The 17,839-nt window shown below is 40.8% G+C and overlaps 1 protein-coding gene across 1 annotated transcript; it reads right to left on the minus strand.

Moving 5' to 3' along the window:
- Window positions 1–194: 194 nt before the first annotated feature.
- Window positions 195–15,722, minus strand: tbx4 (T-box transcription factor 4; the record flags this gene model as incomplete). Its single annotated transcript, XM_079354163.1, has 8 exons — window positions 195–850; window positions 932–1,167; window positions 1,891–1,979; window positions 2,165–2,317; window positions 7,156–7,303; window positions 8,741–8,860; window positions 15,198–15,292; window positions 15,579–15,722. The coding sequence occupies 8 exons, from the start codon at window positions 15,720–15,722 to the stop codon at window positions 195–197; spliced, it is 1,641 nt and encodes a 546-aa protein (XP_079210289.1).
- Between the last annotated feature and the right edge of the window lie 2,117 nt (window positions 15,723–17,839).

The raw sequence follows: 17,839 nt of genomic DNA on the forward strand, positions 1-17,839 counted from the left end.
ATTCACCAAATTAAGTCGATGTAATAGAGTGTCAGCGAGAACCCAAGGATGAAGAGGGATTTGGAGTGCAAATAAGCAATGACCATGTCCGTTCATTGTCATCACTCGGCATCAGCAGACCCAAGTTGGATTTGAAAAACTTGATGCACTTTGACTTGTACACTGGACATAAGTGTTTTATCCAGTGGTCCAAATTAACTGTCAGTCCAATGAGTCCCTGTGCTGCTCAGCCCCACTTGGTACTGATAAGATGACTCACGAATGGATATAGTCCCTTGAGTGGGATAGGATGAGAAATCTCTATGAGGACGAATCGGCGACCCTGGCTTCTTGTTGTACAATGCTGAATGGCCCGACCTATCTCTGGATGCTAGAACAGCTGGAGAGCTGGATGAAGAAGAGGGTGATGGAGGTATGACTGGAAGACCTCGCTGAGCTGAAGCTGAGTTGTAGACCCCCAAGTCAGACTGGGGGCGCGACACCATGGACGATGTAGGGTGTGGTACAACTGGTGTGACCGCGGCGGCGTTGGTGAAGTGAGCAGCAAAGGGCTGGTATGGGACACCCTCCATGCTATAGCGAGAGTAGGGCTGCATTGTCGCCCACATGTTGCAATTCATTGAAGAGGAATTGGTGATGTCATCTGTGTCTCCTGCCCCAGATCCAGACTCTGTTTCCATCGCACCATACATACAAGCTTCTCTCGAGTTGATTGTCTCAGTGCAGTACGGATGAGACAGTATTGGCGACTCATAAGGTGGAGCTGAACGAAAGTAATGCTCTTCTGAGACCACAGAGGATGCATCCAGGTAAGGCCGCTTACACCCAAGCTCCAGATGTCTGGTATTATCTGCAAAGAGATTAACAAGAAAAATTAACATTTTAGGGTTGGGCAGTTCCATTCTGCACAATGCAATCAACATAAACGTACCTCTATGCTTGAAGCAGTGGTACAGAAGGCTGGGATCTCTGCTCTGAGGAAAATGATTGGAGATTGGATCTTGAGAGTCTGCGTTGGACAAAGGAACCCCACTCTCATACTGATAAGAAGACAATACTTGAGGGTGTCCAGTAAGAACTCCTGCTCCGAGCTTCCCTGCTAGGTGACTATGTGACGAGATGAGTCTCTGTCGAACCATATTCTTTGAAATCACTGGGTAGTCTTTCCTGTACATTGGAAGCAGCAACAAAAGGGAACAACAGTCATTTTGCAGGGCCATGCCAGTCTAAAAGTCTTTGAAGTTTGTGGGCGCTAGCTTCGTTTTTATTACCCTGGCATCGCCCACAACCATTACTTTAGACCGCTTCTCACCTCTGTCGACTGTTGCTAGGCAACAAAAGTTGTCTTGCAACACTTGTGCTTGGTATAAAGGTTGAAAATTGCTCCTTATGCCTAACATTTGCTTTTATTCAGGTGATTTTAAAAAGAAAATGTAAAACAAAGTTCCTTGCATTAGCAGGAGCTCTGTAGCTGAAAAGTGTAACATCAACAGATTTATCAAATGTTAAGGGAGAAGTGACAGAAAATCAGTGCAATGTTACAAAATGTTATCTGTTTTAAGTCAGTGAAGTAACAAACAACTCGTGTTTAGGATGGAAATGTTGAAGTGCATTGATTTTCTATTAAAAATGGGTGCTACCAGCTGAACAACATGCTGGTAGTTGGCACAGGTTTTTATTGGTGCCTAAACAATCCTAGATGTTTTATGCTGATTATAGGGCCATGTGGGCAAAGAATATGACTGATACATTTGTTGGGCAATCATTTGTAATACTATGCACAAAAGAATCCTCCCAAAAGGCAGATATCTGAAAGTCTCCCAGTGTGCTCAGCGGTTCTACAGGTTCAGTTTAATCCTAGTTCTTTTTTGCTTGTGTGTGTAAACATACCCCTGTAGTCTTGAAACACGCAGATCTCCTTCTTCACTTCCTCTGAATCCTTTGGCGAATGGATTGTTTTCTATTTTCAACTGTGTGATCTAAGAAAAGTAAATTTCATTAAAGAACTAAATCTCTCCATTGTACAAACCAAAAAGAAACACAGGTAAAGCAGTTTGGGGATAATAAAATTACCCCTGTACCTCTATGCATACTTACATTGTTAAATGTACTACCATTAAATAGTCCAGCTTAGTTTAAAATCATTTACCCTTATTGGTTGTACCTTGTGGTTTTGGTAAGACGTTACAGAGATGAAGGCCGTCTCATTAAAGACATGAGTACAGTAGGCAGTGTTCTTGGATCCGAAGGCATTATTTTCATCTGCTTTGACAATGTGTAGTCTTGGCTGGTACTTGTGCATAGAGTTCAGGATGATCTAGGAAGGTAAAGAGAAGACACAACATGTTTACCTTTTAACCTTGTTATAGCAACATCTATTAACAGCCACTTTGGTGCAGTGCATACCGTTAGAGCTGCTGTCTATACAGTATGAGATGTCAGATTAAAATTGGTCATTTGTTTTTCCCTCATCAAAAAGGGCATGATAGCCTCATGCATTGAACATATGAAAAGATCCACTGAACAGCAATGCTACTGTCGTTCATAGTAATGACAATGAAGTATTATAGTATATATATAATATTGGAAATGTTTTACATTCGATCAGAAATATGCAAAGAGGTGGAGCTGAAGTCGGCCTTAAGCCTCCTGGAAAACAACAACAGCACACCCACCTGTGAGTCTACACAGCCAAGCCCGTAATTATACAAATACATGTATGACTCTCAGTCTCCATATAATCAAACAGGTGCGTTTTAACCAATGGAGAGACAAGCTGTGAACATTATTTTTTAACCAGGCTGTTTATTTCTGCTGTAAAAAAATTGCCTTTTCAATGGCACCTCATCTGGATTCCTTGGATTTTGGAGCAAACCTTAAGTGGTACTGCAAGTGGTATTTGCACTTCTGAATTGGACTGGTCATGGTTCATACCTGTACTTTAACTGTGCATATAGAACAGAGACTCAATGTTGAAAATCAATGACAGCGTAAAATGAGAGTGAAAATATCGCTTTAAAATCTTCATGAACTACATGAATTTGAACTGTATAACAAAAGAAAATCAAACGATGTTGTGTTGATACATTAGTCTATGCTTTTTGTTTTTTTGTTTTTTATCCCTGTTAAATTTCCCATTGAGCTTTACCTCGATACTGTACATTAACAATGGAATAGATTCGATCAGTGATCAGTTTTCTTGCTTCTTTTATGTCCATCACTCTTGATCTCCAATTTAAAAGTGTAATGTATGAGTGTAGCAGGTAGCATGTGTTGAGCGGACCCAATGTTTAGTTTGTTTGCGGGGCTGCAGGTCAGCTCACTTGCATCAATCCGCTCACTGCAGCCGAGTGCTGAGCCCAGCGAAGCGTTAGCAACAGTAGGGCAGGGTCATCACTAGTCCAACCCTGTCATGGCAGATTAGCATCACACTCTGCACCTCGGCTCCCCTCCTTATTCGCCAGACACTCCTGAGGAGCCTTCTCCTCCAGGGGGCTCCCAAAGAGAGGCAAAGGTTGAGCAGGGCACAGGGAGCGGGCTCAGGTTGAGCACTGAATGGCCCGGTGCTCACATGTTTCTGTTGCTGAGGCAGGCTGGAGACAGAGATAAGCTATTGGCTGGTCCACCACAGGCTCTCTCCTGACCTTTGTCTGCTCTGCTGTCTGACTGAAGTCTAAGGGTGATACTGGAGACTGCTGGGTGATTGTCTGAAGGCTGATCAGGGAGGCTGTCCTCGGATCAGTGAAGAGCTAAAGAACATGTTTGCTTTCATCTTCCCTGATAGAAAAACATTCAGAGGGTATTATTTGCTCCAATGGATATGTGATTAGGATGTGTTTGTAAAAGAACAGAAGGTATTTATAACCATAGGGCAATGTCAGTGTAGAAGTCAACCAGACAGTGCGTTCAATATTATCTCTTAAAAAAAGATATCCATGTCTAAATATATACTTTGCCTAAGGGCAGTCAGATTTTAGAGGACTTTCTTTGCAAGTACGCAGTCTGTTTGGAGAACTAAAGAGGAAAAATGCAATCATCTAACATCAGGCTGGAGACAAGAATTCCTGTTTTTATTCATTCAAAGATATTTGCTTCAGAGTGCTGATAACAGTTGTCATACGTATTGACTCTTCATTACCAGCAGCTTTGTCCAAAGGTGTGACTCAGACTATACAGTAGATACTGACATGCAGGGGCGTGTCCAGATTTTTTCTAATAGGGTGGCCAAACTGGGGCACTGAATTGTGGCATGGCATGACGTTTGTGTGCACACGTCTATTTTATTATTTTACATGAGAATGGCAACACTCCTTGATCATCAAGGACTATTGAATAGAAAATATGTTACATTGACATGTGCAGAGTCAGTGTCGCATAGAAAACTTTACAACCAGCCTTTTAAAACAGCCTGAATACTTGATTTTGAAGCACTTGAAGCACTACCTCTGACAAGGCAATTAGCCAATCTTCGTTTAGGATTTTGGCTCCTGGGTAGACGTCACCGGGCGTCCAAGCCACCTCTGAACACTCCTCTGGACACGCCTCTGATGACAAGTGCACCGAAAGAATAATCTTGGCTTAGATATGTATGGCTATGCTCGGGGGCTCGGAGCCCCACTATATTGGCAGTCATCTCTTGCGGATAAAAAAGTTTTAACGGTAGTTGACAGGATCTCAGATTGTGTCCTAAGTAAAGGTTTTGCAATGACTCAAATTTAGGTTAAGGTTTGTGATGATGTCACTCAAATACTGACTATGGAGGTCCATGCAGGATGCCAATTTAGTTTTAGTGTCTTTCAATTTTTTACTCCCATCAAGCCAATCAACTTCAAAACCTTAATGTCTGCTTGTCAAGAAAGCCCATGAGTTCTGTGTCTGACTCATGATGCATAAATGATGCATCATGATGCATTGTTTTTCATTTTCTCACATTGTAAAAGAGACAAAATCTAAACTTCATTGCAATACATCAACCTTCGAGTAGCCCTTTTAAAAGCTAAATCCAGTGTTGTTGTTTTGTTTTTTCATAAGAGAACAGCCATCAGTAATGACCAGAAGCCTTTTGAGACCAACTTGGTCATAGCTCCAGTTTCCATGTCTCATGCTGTATTTAGTTCTCCCTCTGCATACATTTTCAAGACATGATATGCTGATTGCTGCTCACAGTTGGTGGCCAGATGTTTACTACAGATGTTTTTTTTTTAGGATACTGAATCATCATAGTTCAGATATCAGAGTTTGGACGTGGTTAAACGGTGAATGGCAAAAGGATATGGTGCCATTTAAAAAATAGTAATAACAGGAAACAGCATTTTAAAAAATCAGTCACAAGAAAACCAGAATAGTTTTAAATGAAATGAGTCATATAAATGAACAGATGAATAGGAGCTCATTTATTCCACCGTGTGAAGAACTGTTCCACTAAACACCTCCTGGTCTGGGCGTCATCTGGGCTCTGCCTGGCCTCAAACTCGCTCTGTCCTCATTACTCGCCCTTATCGCTGGCCAGGCACTCAACTCAATCTGACAGCGGGCCCCGCCACTGATCTGAGAGGTTATGAACCTAATGAGCCCGCCCATTGATGGGATGGCTTCAGACAAGCTATCCCAGAGTCCCCCTGGGGAGTGCTGCCACAGTCATACTCTTCACCTCCCTCTGCAGCCTCTGCCTCCTTGCTTTCTTTCATCCTTCTTTCAGACATCTGCCTGTGAAAACACCTTTCTGATTCTGATTTGGCTGTTTGCACACATATCAAATAGATTTTTCACATCAGCTGTATATTTCACAAACACTTTCTTCTCACTGTAATGTGTGTGACATGGTGAGATTTGTGGCTGAGCAGAGTTCCCTCTGGCCATGAAATTTCAGCAATATACGCGAATGTTTTAGGTTCATTTCAGACATGCAAGCTAAGTTTGACAAATTCCTTGGAGGAGAAACAATTGACAGTACCACACAAGGTTTTATCCTTCAAACAATAGTTAAAGGAATATTCCCTGTATCCCCTTACTTTTAATTTTTTTTAAATGTATACCAAACAGCTGTGATCATAATGCAACAATCCTTTAATTTGTTAAGGACTGGATTTTCTACTGTCCTCTTCTTGAGTCTGGATTTGTGCTTTTAGAAATGTTACACTTTTGTCCAGCTTAGTGAGAAGTCAGTTTCATAGAAAAAGTCTCAATTCCTGTTAGAGAACAATTCTTATGCGAGGCAGATAAGGTATGCAATCGTTATCTTCCACAAGCTGAAGTAGTTAGGCATGTGTGATGTTTATTGGTTTTTATGACCTTATAGCTTTTTCACTGCTTCTCCTTTAATAGATTTCTTTGGAGTCCAAATCAAACTACATTCATTTTATATTTTCTTATATCACCAAGCAGCAACTGCTGAAAATCTGCACTTCCTTGAGTGTCTACTTGAAGCTGGCTGCAAAGACACAGAATCCCCATTCGGTCACAAATTCTAACAGCAGAAATAAATATGTTTAATGATTAAAAAAATCTAATTTCCTTATTGGTAGGAACGGGGGTGAATATTTTAATGTACTATAATTATAAGAGTTGTTCATACAATTGCATAATTGGAGGCGTGATTGGGTTGACTGAGAGGTGAATGTGTTCCTAATGGTTCGTCAATTCAATTCAACTTTATTTGTAAGAGACCATGTGCAATTAAAACATAAATGTAACCATGATATGCACTGCACCAGAGTTTTGCTAAGGCTAATTTACATCTGCAGTCCCTTTGGCAGGTAACAAACAACATATATAAAGACATACATCACTCAGCAAGTAACAAATAGCAATATACATTGCACACACACACACACACACACACACACACACACACACACACACACACACACACATTAGCTTTGAAGCTACCAAGTGACTCATAGGATTTTAACTGATCTCTTCCACCCTGTGTTGTAATGCAGTTTTACTTCATATAAATTGTAATCACTACAAGCCCCATTAAACAATCATATTATTTCTGTGCATTTTTCTAACTATTGCAAATGTTAGGAGGTACATTTGTTAGTCAAATATTCATAATATTTATTAAGACTAAAGGCAAGACTAAAAAGGATCCTGATTGTAAAAAATACTATCCCTCTGTTTTTTTATATCTTGTGTTTTGCAGATACTTACGTGCCCAAAAGGGTCCAGGTGATTGTTTGTTAGCTTGAGCTTCTGAAACGACACCAGCTGCCTCATCCAGTGAGCTCCTGTGGCGGGCGAATCAGGGTGCACATAGAGTCTGCCAGGCATGGCTGGCTCTGCTTTGCCAGCTACCATCCTAATAAAAGGGAGAGAATAATAAATGAGGATAGTACTAGCATTAAAAATCCTCCCTGCACTTTTTAGAAGCTAATGGTATCCAACAAGTAGGGGGAAAGCATTTTAGCCTTCGGAAAATATCTACCCCAGCCAGCACGTGAACTAAGTGTCCTTTGCTATAATGCAGCTGTAAAAAGGCAGAGAACGCCGCTGTTCCCGACCCTTCAGAGTATTTAATCCCTGAAGGAGACTGGAAGGAGGTGGCCTCTGCTTAGACATTATGACTAATTATTCTTGGCCAAGGTGTCGCTGAGAAACACCAGAACTCAACAACTGCAGGCCGTGCCACACAATCAGAAACAAATGGCTGTAAAATTACTTTTCTCTGCTGGAGACTTGAGCTTCTTTTCAGAGTAAGTTGAAGTTTCGAGTTGTAGCATGGAACACCTTCAGAGTTTACTAGAAAAATATAGAATGCTGTCCAGTGTTATTTTGTTTTAATGCCTATCCTCTACCCTGCTGTATAGCTTTAGCCAATAAGGATATGAGTATCTGACTGTGCTGGGCTGAGAAAACATGCTTTTGCAAAATAAGGAAGAAAGTAAAATTTCTATCAACGCTCTTTTCCAAGCTCCCCCTCACCCTCCTGTCTCCACACTTTTCTCTCTCCTCAGGTCCTGTTTTACGAGCAGGGACAGAAACAGCAGCAGCCGAGTGCCAATACACATCTGGAAGATTCTGTGATTCATCTCAAGTAATAATATGTATGTCAAAGTTGATGTGTTTGTCTTTTTAGACCATTGAAAGTCTTTGCTTTGTGTCATACTCTTGCAACGACACTTGGTGGGCGGGGCCTTCGCTCTTCCCTCAGTGCTCCACCTGCACCCAGCCCCTCCCCTCTGTGCTTCCTCAACAGCCACACCCCTCACTTACATTCATGAGCGCTGTTGCTCCAGAAGTGGAAATCAGCTCATCGCTTGCATTGTGTAGAAACTACTTCAGCTCATTCAGCGGCAAGTAAACACTAAACTTTATCATAATACATGTAAGAAATAGCATGACTATTTCACAACGACTAATGACAAACTCAATGTAAACTCCGTCATCTGTGATTCACTCTGAGCGTGAGCTAGTGCACGCAAGGGGTAGAAAACGAGCAGGGAGACAGAGAGGCGTGGCTGGTTTATCAGATTGGTACCTACAGACATGGGTCGAAGTTTTTACCGGGTTACAACTGTTACAGATGATGGATTTTCTTTGTTCCTTTTTCAGCGCACATGAATTATTAATATCTGTCAGTTTCTAAAGACAATTTCAAACAAAATCTTAAAGATTATTTGGAGAAAAATGACCAAACCTGCCTTTTACACGTCACGTCATCTCCCCAAGGCCAAGTGTCTGCTCAGACCAGACTAAGTAAGATTAAAGTAGCAAGTGATATTCATGGCTGACTCACCACTTGTTGTCACAGAACTTGTAGCGATGATCATCAGCTGGGATGACGTCAATAAGTAGAATGTATTTGGTTTTAGGGTTCATCCCGTTCACTTTGACCTTGTAGCTTGGGAACATCCTCCTGTCAAAGAAAAAAAAAGACAGGTATCACAAATGCTTCCTTAATACATTTCAACAATAAGAAATGACAGTGCAACCCCTCCCCTGAAGTGAAAAATGTTGCTGATGTAAAGCTTCGACGTGTTGGTCATACTGTAAATCGATTGTCCGATCTCTCCAATAATGGCCCAAAAAGCTCGAAAATAAACCTTGAATCTCACACTCCCTACCTCAAAATTATTGACTTATTGACTGCACACCGAATCCATTTTATCCATTTTAATTTGTAGTCCTAACATGATGAAATATGGAAATATTTAAGGGTGTGAATGCTGCCATGTAAGGCACAATTTTTCTACACTAATAACTGCAGTAAGCATCTTCAATCATCAATTTTATGACATTTTCCTCTCTGACATTTTCCTCTTATTTAACTCCTTTCAGGCATTTTTTTTTTATCCAAAAAAGACTGAAATCCTCTCATACATGGGAAGCTAAAAGGCCATAAAGAGTATGTGACAATGCAACATCTTTCATCTTTTAAATGCATCCAGACTAAAAGAGAGAATAGGCTAATATAGCACTCAAAGCCATAAAACACATGAAGGGAGCTACCTTTCCTGACCTCTTCTGAGAAACCAAAAACTTTTTCATCCCATCTGCGTCAAAGGAAATGTAGCAAAGGGCTCTGTGCCCCCTTATAAAGCCCTGAGTGGTTTTTAATGACACCCCATATCGAACAACAGTTTAGATTGCCGACTCGTCATTGCTCAAGAGGCTTAAGTCAAAAAGGCCTGGAGTTGATCTGCGTGCTGCCCGTGGTAACGTGTTCAAACATTGGAGGGGACTTTAAAAGCCTTGGATGCTTTCACGGGGAGCAGCATTAAAACTCTTCATTCTTGCTGTTGCGATTGGTTCCGTTCTTCAAAGGCTCGTAGTGCCTGACACCATCTGATCGTGTTACAGTAAATACTCCCTCACGTAAGAGATACAGGGAGGAGGGGGATTGACTGCAGGTAACTCAAATCTCTCTCCCAGGCTTCAAATCCAATCAGTGAGACGGATCAGTCCCAGTATCATCCTCGCTGAAAGACGGGTTAATCTTAGAGGAACATTCAAAGCAGACCTCTGCTCGTCTCTGGCTCCACTCACGCCGTACAGACAGAGCAGATGGACGCCTGTGTCAACACATGTGGCCCTCACATTTGTGTGTATCGGAACGATCACAGCTACCAAGTGACAGGCTCTGTTGCAGCTCACTTCAACTGTGGAAATCAGTCCATCCGGCTGGGCGGATACACCAATATACCAAAGTCACATACACAAATGAAAGCTGTTGAGTTAGTCTTTTTTCAGAGATGCCAAGTTCCCCTCATCAGGTAGTCGCATAAGATCCTGAAATCTTAGTATAGTATAGCTGAGCTGAGATATGTAATTCCTCCAAGGCAGTGTTACATTATATGGTAACTTACAAACATGGTTGTGGGAAGGTAAACAAGAACTTGAAAGGTGTAAATACCTACACAGTTCTGGCCAATTATAGAGCACAGGGGGAAAATTTCCCAAATAGAGATTACACAAATGATTACATTTGTGCAATCTAATCAATTTAATTAATAATTAGAACAACTTTAAACTTCAACTTTCCCCCTCAGAACACAAGTTTTAAGCCCCATTTCCACCGTGAACAGTTCAAACTTTACCGTTTTCGGTAAAGCCTGATCCTGTTTGTGTTTCCATAGCCTCTCGTGCCCTATTTGGTAGGCGGCGTGTAAGCCGGATGCCGATAGCCGCGTCAGCTACGTAAAAGCGTAACATGATAGCAGCTAATAGCTAGCCGTTAACTAATAAATTCAACAAAGGAGAAAAGCGTGACACAAACAAAACCAACACTGGAAGACATCCAGTAGTTCATCTCCTCTGTCACTGGCATGTGACTCTTTATTACAAAACTCAATCAAGCTTTGTTTCAGAGAAGGCTGTGTGCAGCGAGGAGAAATACAGACGTAAACAATCGACTGAGAATTTAAACACTGTAGGGTTTTGTTTAACGTTGTCACATGGGAAGTGACCATTCTTTCGACCAATCAACAGACTGCAGAGTTTAGCTCCACCTTTTAAGGTCGGATTGAGATTCTTGGCACCCCAACGGAAGGGTCCCAAAAAGTAGAACGGCATGGCTCGGTTATTTGGGAGTCTTTCCCAGGATTAGTATATGGAAACCGGACTGGACCGCTCGGTGGAAACAGGGCTTTAGATGCTTTTAGTCATGTCTGCTGAGGCCCTTTAAAGTACACCGATCCATATTCAGCGAATTTTTTTTCAGGACATCACTACTGGGAAATGGAAAGACTAAATATTGAAACTATTTCCGTTGATGATGACTCAACCCTTACATTTTGCTGTACCTTGGATGTGTTGTCAACTGTCCCTTTAGTATGTCAGTTTTGTATGCACATCGACAGCGGGGGCAGTGGAGAGGAGATGTGACAGAATCCAAACAGCAGCAGAGACAACATGGCAGAAAGTTGTTGAGACAGGCTGATCAAATCTTCAATTGTCCACATCTGAGCAACGTGTCAGAAGAGACACAGAGACAGAAGGAGTCAGAGGCCCCATGCATGGGACACGCACCAACCACGAGGCTACTGGCGCCGCCCATCCTGAGAATATTTTAACTATATAGTGAAAAACTAAACAAAGAGACATTCACAAGGATGATGTTTTTAATAGCTGCTCTAGCTACACCGTTTAGTGACAGATGTTCTAGTTTAGTTCAGACAGTGAAACATCAGTTTTCATAGAAATTTTGACCAAAATTGGTCCAGTCTCATTGTAGTCTACATGAAGCTGCTCCCAGGGAAAGTGCCTTTGATTTCATGGGGTTTAGTTGCCGGCCTGACTATTTATAATCGGAGGTGCATGTGATGAAACATGGTGTATCTTAGTGTGACATACCTGCTACATCTATAAAAGAAACATAGGTAGTGCAACACTGGACGATGGATTTTCAAAGCCGGATAACATGAAGGCGTTTGTACACATACGGCGGTGTGACTGAGTGAGTTTAAGTCCAGCATGAGAAATGGAAGTTGGAGAGCGTGTGTATGATATCAGTGTCAGGCAGTGTGTGTGCGTGTTTCTGTGCCCAGCCAGCTGTTTCTCTTAACAATCCCACATGTTTAGGCCCTGCAGTGATCCATTCCTCTCTGGGAATCTCCAGTACCACGGGAGATCAAAAGAAGCAGGGGGTGGGGGTGGGGGGTTGACGAAGCGCTACAACCTGGTAGACTCGGCCTACTGCGGGCGCCGGATTCCTCTTATCAAGCGGCCGCCGCTCTCTTGACGGGCTGTGTACAAAGAGTGAGAGTGAAGGAAGAGCTGCGCCGGGTGCTTTGAAGAGGGAGGATTACGCCTGGACAGTGACACTCACAATAACAAGCCTGCCAGGCTCAGCTAGGTGTTGCATGTGAGCGGACTGAGAAAGTTTCATGTCAGTGTGTTGGGAAAACGTGGGATCTCCTGCAGTACAGTCTGGCTGCTCTGCATCTGCACCTCCTCTACTGTCACCTCTGCAGAGACCCTCCTCACATGTTACAACTGTGAGACCAAAACTCTTTTTGTTAAGCCAGGAAACTTCGAAGGCTGTTATTTCCATGGCATCCCCTTTTACAAATATGCTAAGATTCTGGTATTGTGACAACCCTAAACCCTGCCTGTCCAGACTTTCCAAATAACTCTGTCAAGTTAGAAATACAACAACAGTTACATAAGGAAATATATTTTTGACTTTATAACGACCACGTCGAAAGCTATGAGAAATGCTTCCAGTTAGTTTTAGGAAAAAGATGATGGTGAGAAAGTCGATTTTCAGGGGGCTGTGGTGGCCTAGTCATTGAGTTCACAACATGTACAGAGGCTGAAGACCTCGAAAGCGGGTGGCCTGTTGAACATGTAACACACATACATGGTCCATTTAGTAGAGTGTGTGTGTGTGTGTGTGTGTGTGTGTGTGTGTGTGTGTGCTGTGTAAGTGAAATAAACAACAAATCTTGCAAGTGATTTTAGTAACATCTTCAGTTTTGAGCTCTGAACCCGAGTTTACTGCAAAAGACTATTTTTAGATCAAGCTACCAAGTTCTTTCAGACGCAGCAACCAGCTGATCCCGACATGAGAGTGACACAGTGAGAGTAAACGGAGAAAAGGCACAGCTGTATTGAAACAAAAGTAACCATGCACACTGAAATCCCACTTTTTTTCTGTGTAAAAAGCTGTGAAAAATATATAACAAGATTTGGAAAGACTGCAGTGACTTCCTAACGCTGCCTTCTTTTCACTGAGACTCTCAGGGGTTGAGCTGTAGACCTGCAGCCCAGAGATGGCTTCACTTCTATTGAAAAGGTAAGATAATTCCTCTAGACCATGTGAACTTCAGGGCCGATAAAGATGCTTGATCATGTACGTACGAACATGCTAAGCAGGTAGCTGGTGCAGTTAGCCCTCCTCAACTCCACCTCCTTCTCTGTTTCCGGATTATTCAAATGTTAGGCTGAGACAGCACTGCCAACATGGCGACCGCCAATGTTGGACTTCATGACATCACAGAGGTTACGTCCATGTTTTATACTGTCTATAGTTGAGGTTAAATACGGTATAATATGTAAAGACTGTCTTTAAAAGACCCTGCTCAGATATAAAAATTCAGTAACACGTTTTACTGTATTTTCTCTCTTGCATGTTCTTCTTCAACAGACTTTAACGTGACCTAATGTGTTCTGCCACGATAACACAGTGAGAAGCTTTACATTTACTATTCATAACACACTTGAGTTATTCAGTCTACTGTTGATAACATTCAGTGTGCGTTCATTATCAGAGCTGTTGCTCTTTAAGATAAATCCAGACCTTCAGTGTGTCTGCTGCTCCCTGACTGAAGGTTTCCCAGCACAGCTGCACGGTTGAACCTCTCTGCAGAGCCCTTCAAAGGGCTTTAAGGATTCAGAGCCCACTTCATCAGCTGGACAAGGGAAAGCCCATCTCTTTCGGTTATGCAGCATTAAGGGAAAAATGTGGTGACCTTTTACATTTTTTACAGGAAAAAAAAACATCCCATGAGGAATGAGAGGCGGAGGTGGATCTGAAAGTGTACTCATTCTCTGGTTAATGTCTACAGGCCTCACTATCTAATCCTCAGGTCGCATTAAATCCAACGAGACTGCCAGTCATTTGTGTTTTCAATTATGAAGTTGCTGCTGCAGGAACTCCACGTCTCTTTCTCAGAGGTTATAACCACGTCATGTTACTGTACAGTAGCTGCTCTAACAGATGCACAAAGAAAGGAAAGAGACTTGTTTTGTATCACTTCAATATTGTTCTCTGTACTTTTACGCAAACTCCACAATTTTAATCAGAGATTATTCACATATAGCACATGAGAACATATGCATCATTTTCCAAGATTCTGCAACATCTCAGGATAAATCCAGGAAAAGATTTCTCTATTTTAATACCTTACTATAAGTTGTACATTACTCTGTGTTAGGAGAGCAAGAGCGCTTTTTTATGGTGTAGTGCAACAAATAATTCATAATAATAATCATTCTACAAAATGACTACTTAATTTGAATAAAAGTACCACACAGTGCAATAAGTACTGAAAATGGGCATCTCACATGTAAAAGCATTTTCACTGAATATAGCAGTCTATGGTATATATAAATATATATTGATGAAGACTTCTAATTGTGATACTTTAAGTAACAATGGAAGCCCTGAGTTTGTTCATATATTTCATTTACTCCGTTTGGTGTTTCTGTGATAAAGACTAATTTCTGGTTGTTTTCTTGAGATCTTGACTTATTCATGTCATATCCTCTGCGCTCCCAAAGCACAAAACAAACACAGAAATAGGATTAACTTATTATAGTGGGCAATGGAAGCGCGGCATGTCATGGTCTAAGCTATCACAGTGACCAGACTCTTATTTTACTTTTTGAGAATGCTAGTCAATATTATGACAAAAAATACTTCTTTATGGTTTTGATCTGAAGGAAACGAATGAAACTCATTACTCAAGTTTATAAAATGTATGAATGCATGTCCACTTAGGGCTTCCATAGTTTCCTGAATTATAGTCGCTATTTTTTTCCAAATTATAAAAGCATGAAATACTTGTCTATACTCGGATATATATGAAATTTCTAAAAAAAAAAATTAACACTAAACATGTATTTTTGTTGTGGAGGTTAAAACATGTTTACAAAAAGAATTTTAATAATTTCTTTTAAACACCAAATGTCCTTGTTCAATTTTAGAAGGCGCTGTGACAAATGGATGGTGAGTTTGCTGCTTTACTGACCTGCCTGCTTTTGTGATGATCATCTCCGTGCCGGCCTCGTGGAACTTCTTCCACAGCTCCCTCTCATGAAGAACGACCTTTATGTTCTCGATGTTCTGCAGGAGGACAAATCTCTCTGTGATACTCAACACAAGCAATCATCCTGTCACAGGCCGCTTTCAGGTGAAATATAAACACTCTGCAGAATAACATAACAGAATACACAATAACAGAATGTGTTTCTGTTGTCTTCACGCCTTAAAAGATTAATAAAAAATACCAACCCCCCTCAGGTCCAAACAGATCAATGTTTAATATCTTTAAATTAAATACTCAAGGCTTGTTTAAAAATGTAAAACTGCAGCTCTAAGAAGACACTGTCTGTTTCTCCCATATGTGTACCTGATCGGGTTCACTGGAAGTGGGGATGCTGGGAGCTGTGGAAAGGCCCGGTCTTGACTGGTCTGGAAGGACATCTGTCTCCTCACCGCCGCCGCCGCCAGTCATACATTCATCCGTCACCACTGAACCTTTCTCTTGCAGCATCTCTGCAGGATTACACAAATACTCAGCTGCCAGAGAAAGTTCATCTGGTATGTGACACCTTTCAGATATGATGTTGACTCTGCAGTGTAAAATAATATGAACCCATATTACCACGGTAACTCTAGACATGAACCACTGGATAGCACGCTCCTTTAAATCACATAGTTACTTTAAGGTTTATAGTGTGTAAATGAGTGGGTGGTGTTATTGCCTTGGATAAATATGTGCAGCTTTTGGAGCAGAAGTTTGAACTGTTCTTTTCCACTTATTTAAGTTGCCAGGATTGCATTGCTAAGAAGATCAACAAAAACCTGAATAATGTTCGTATGATGATTTTGAGTAAAAAAAAAAGAGTCGTCTCAGCAATGTTGACCTGCACGAGAGAAAATAGTTTTGTAAAGTTAATTATTATAATGTATGTCGTATTTTCCCCTCCCTTGTTACTCTATGCATCTGCAGACCTTAGTCACAAAACCTCACAGAGACAGTAGTGCCTCTACTATGAGTGACCTTTAAAAGGCTAAATCTGTCTGTACCGTTTTCTTCTAATAAGTCATTTATTAAGACACATTTCTTTATGTGATTATTTTAGAGAATTATTAATATGAACTAAAGGAAAAGAAACAGCTTTGATTGCCACATCTTTTCAAATGTCCGCTCATTATTTCTGTTGAAAACGTTCAAATTAAACTAATTTATCACTGTGTTTAAATGTCCATCCTGCTCACTGATAGATAAACCTAGAAAACATCAAACTACTTTTCATCTTTTCATCTATCAAGCCACGTTTGTTCTTTTAAACAATTGTGCAAAAAATATTTCACATTACATCTTTTTCTTTAAGAAATGTCCTTGTGCAAAAACATGCTTTTGAACTTAGAGACGTATATAATGACTCACGCTTTACTTTAAAAACTCCCAGAAATAAAATCCTCCAGCTCAGTAAACATCTGCTGCCAATGCAAGATGTTTTATAGAAAAAGAATAATGGTACAATTGCATTAATAAGCCCATAATGAGAAAATAAAACTTTAAATGACAAATGTGAACTTCAAAACCAGGAACTTCCTTGATCTTGGCTGAACTATGCCAGTAATGTGTTTGTATTTTAGTGAAAAAGAGGTCATTTGTTGGATTGGACCGAACGTACGGCCATCAGTTGCTTAAGTTGGTGAGAAAATCACTTGATGATAGAAAGCAACGTGTTAACTTGAGCCAAGTCGTATTGAGAGTCAGTTTGAATGTAGACAGGAAGAACAGCCTGAGACGAACATGAAGGGAAACCTCATATTTAGTAAACATGTTCAGCTGACACGATTGAAGATCGAGATTTGAAAAATTGCTGTTTACAGTGTTTGTCTCGCACTTTCCTGACCTCACTGCCACCATTTAAAAATGTCAATTTTAACATAAAAAATTGTTGCATTTCAGATTTAACATATTTTACTCATAATCGATACATGTGCAAAACATGAAGTAGATGCAATGCAAAATCCCTGTTAATACTTTCTTCTCCTACTTCTTCTCCTTTACAAATAATAACATCTTTAGTATCAGCATGGTGTGAGGTAAAAACTGTATGATCGTTGATAGACATTATTCATCTCATCATGCACTGGGGCAAACTTCATACAACATGTCACCATTTTTTTATTCCTTTTCTCATCATCTCATCATAAAACAACGGCACCTACGAATCTATTCGTGTAAACTTTAGTCTGAGCAGACTCACAGCCGTTTAGCTCCATATAAGACAAAGTCAAAACTGAAAAAACTCAAAATTGATTATTTGCAGATCAAAGCCTGAGCAGCAAATCACACTGACGTGTTGTGGTCAAAGCTGCATTAACACATCTAAAAGGAGTGCAGTTTGGACTAAAGATGCTGTTCTGTATCTAATTTGATGGTGAAACATGCACGCTCAGGAAAGTAAAGCGGATCAATGCAACCAGGAAGAGTTCTTTGGAACGAGGTCATTTTTAGTTCCACAAAGTATCATTTACAGAAGGTTATAAAAGAACAAATTATGCAAACAATTCTTAAAAGAAAGACCCAAAAACACTTCTTGAACGCAGGCCTCCCACTTTGAAGAACTCAAGCCTCCATAGATGAAACCA

Source organism: Symphodus melops, assembly GCF_947650265.1.
Source record: "Symphodus melops genome assembly, chromosome: 10".
In the NCBI taxonomy this organism is placed as follows: Eukaryota; Metazoa; Chordata; class Actinopteri; order Labriformes; family Labridae; genus Symphodus; species Symphodus melops.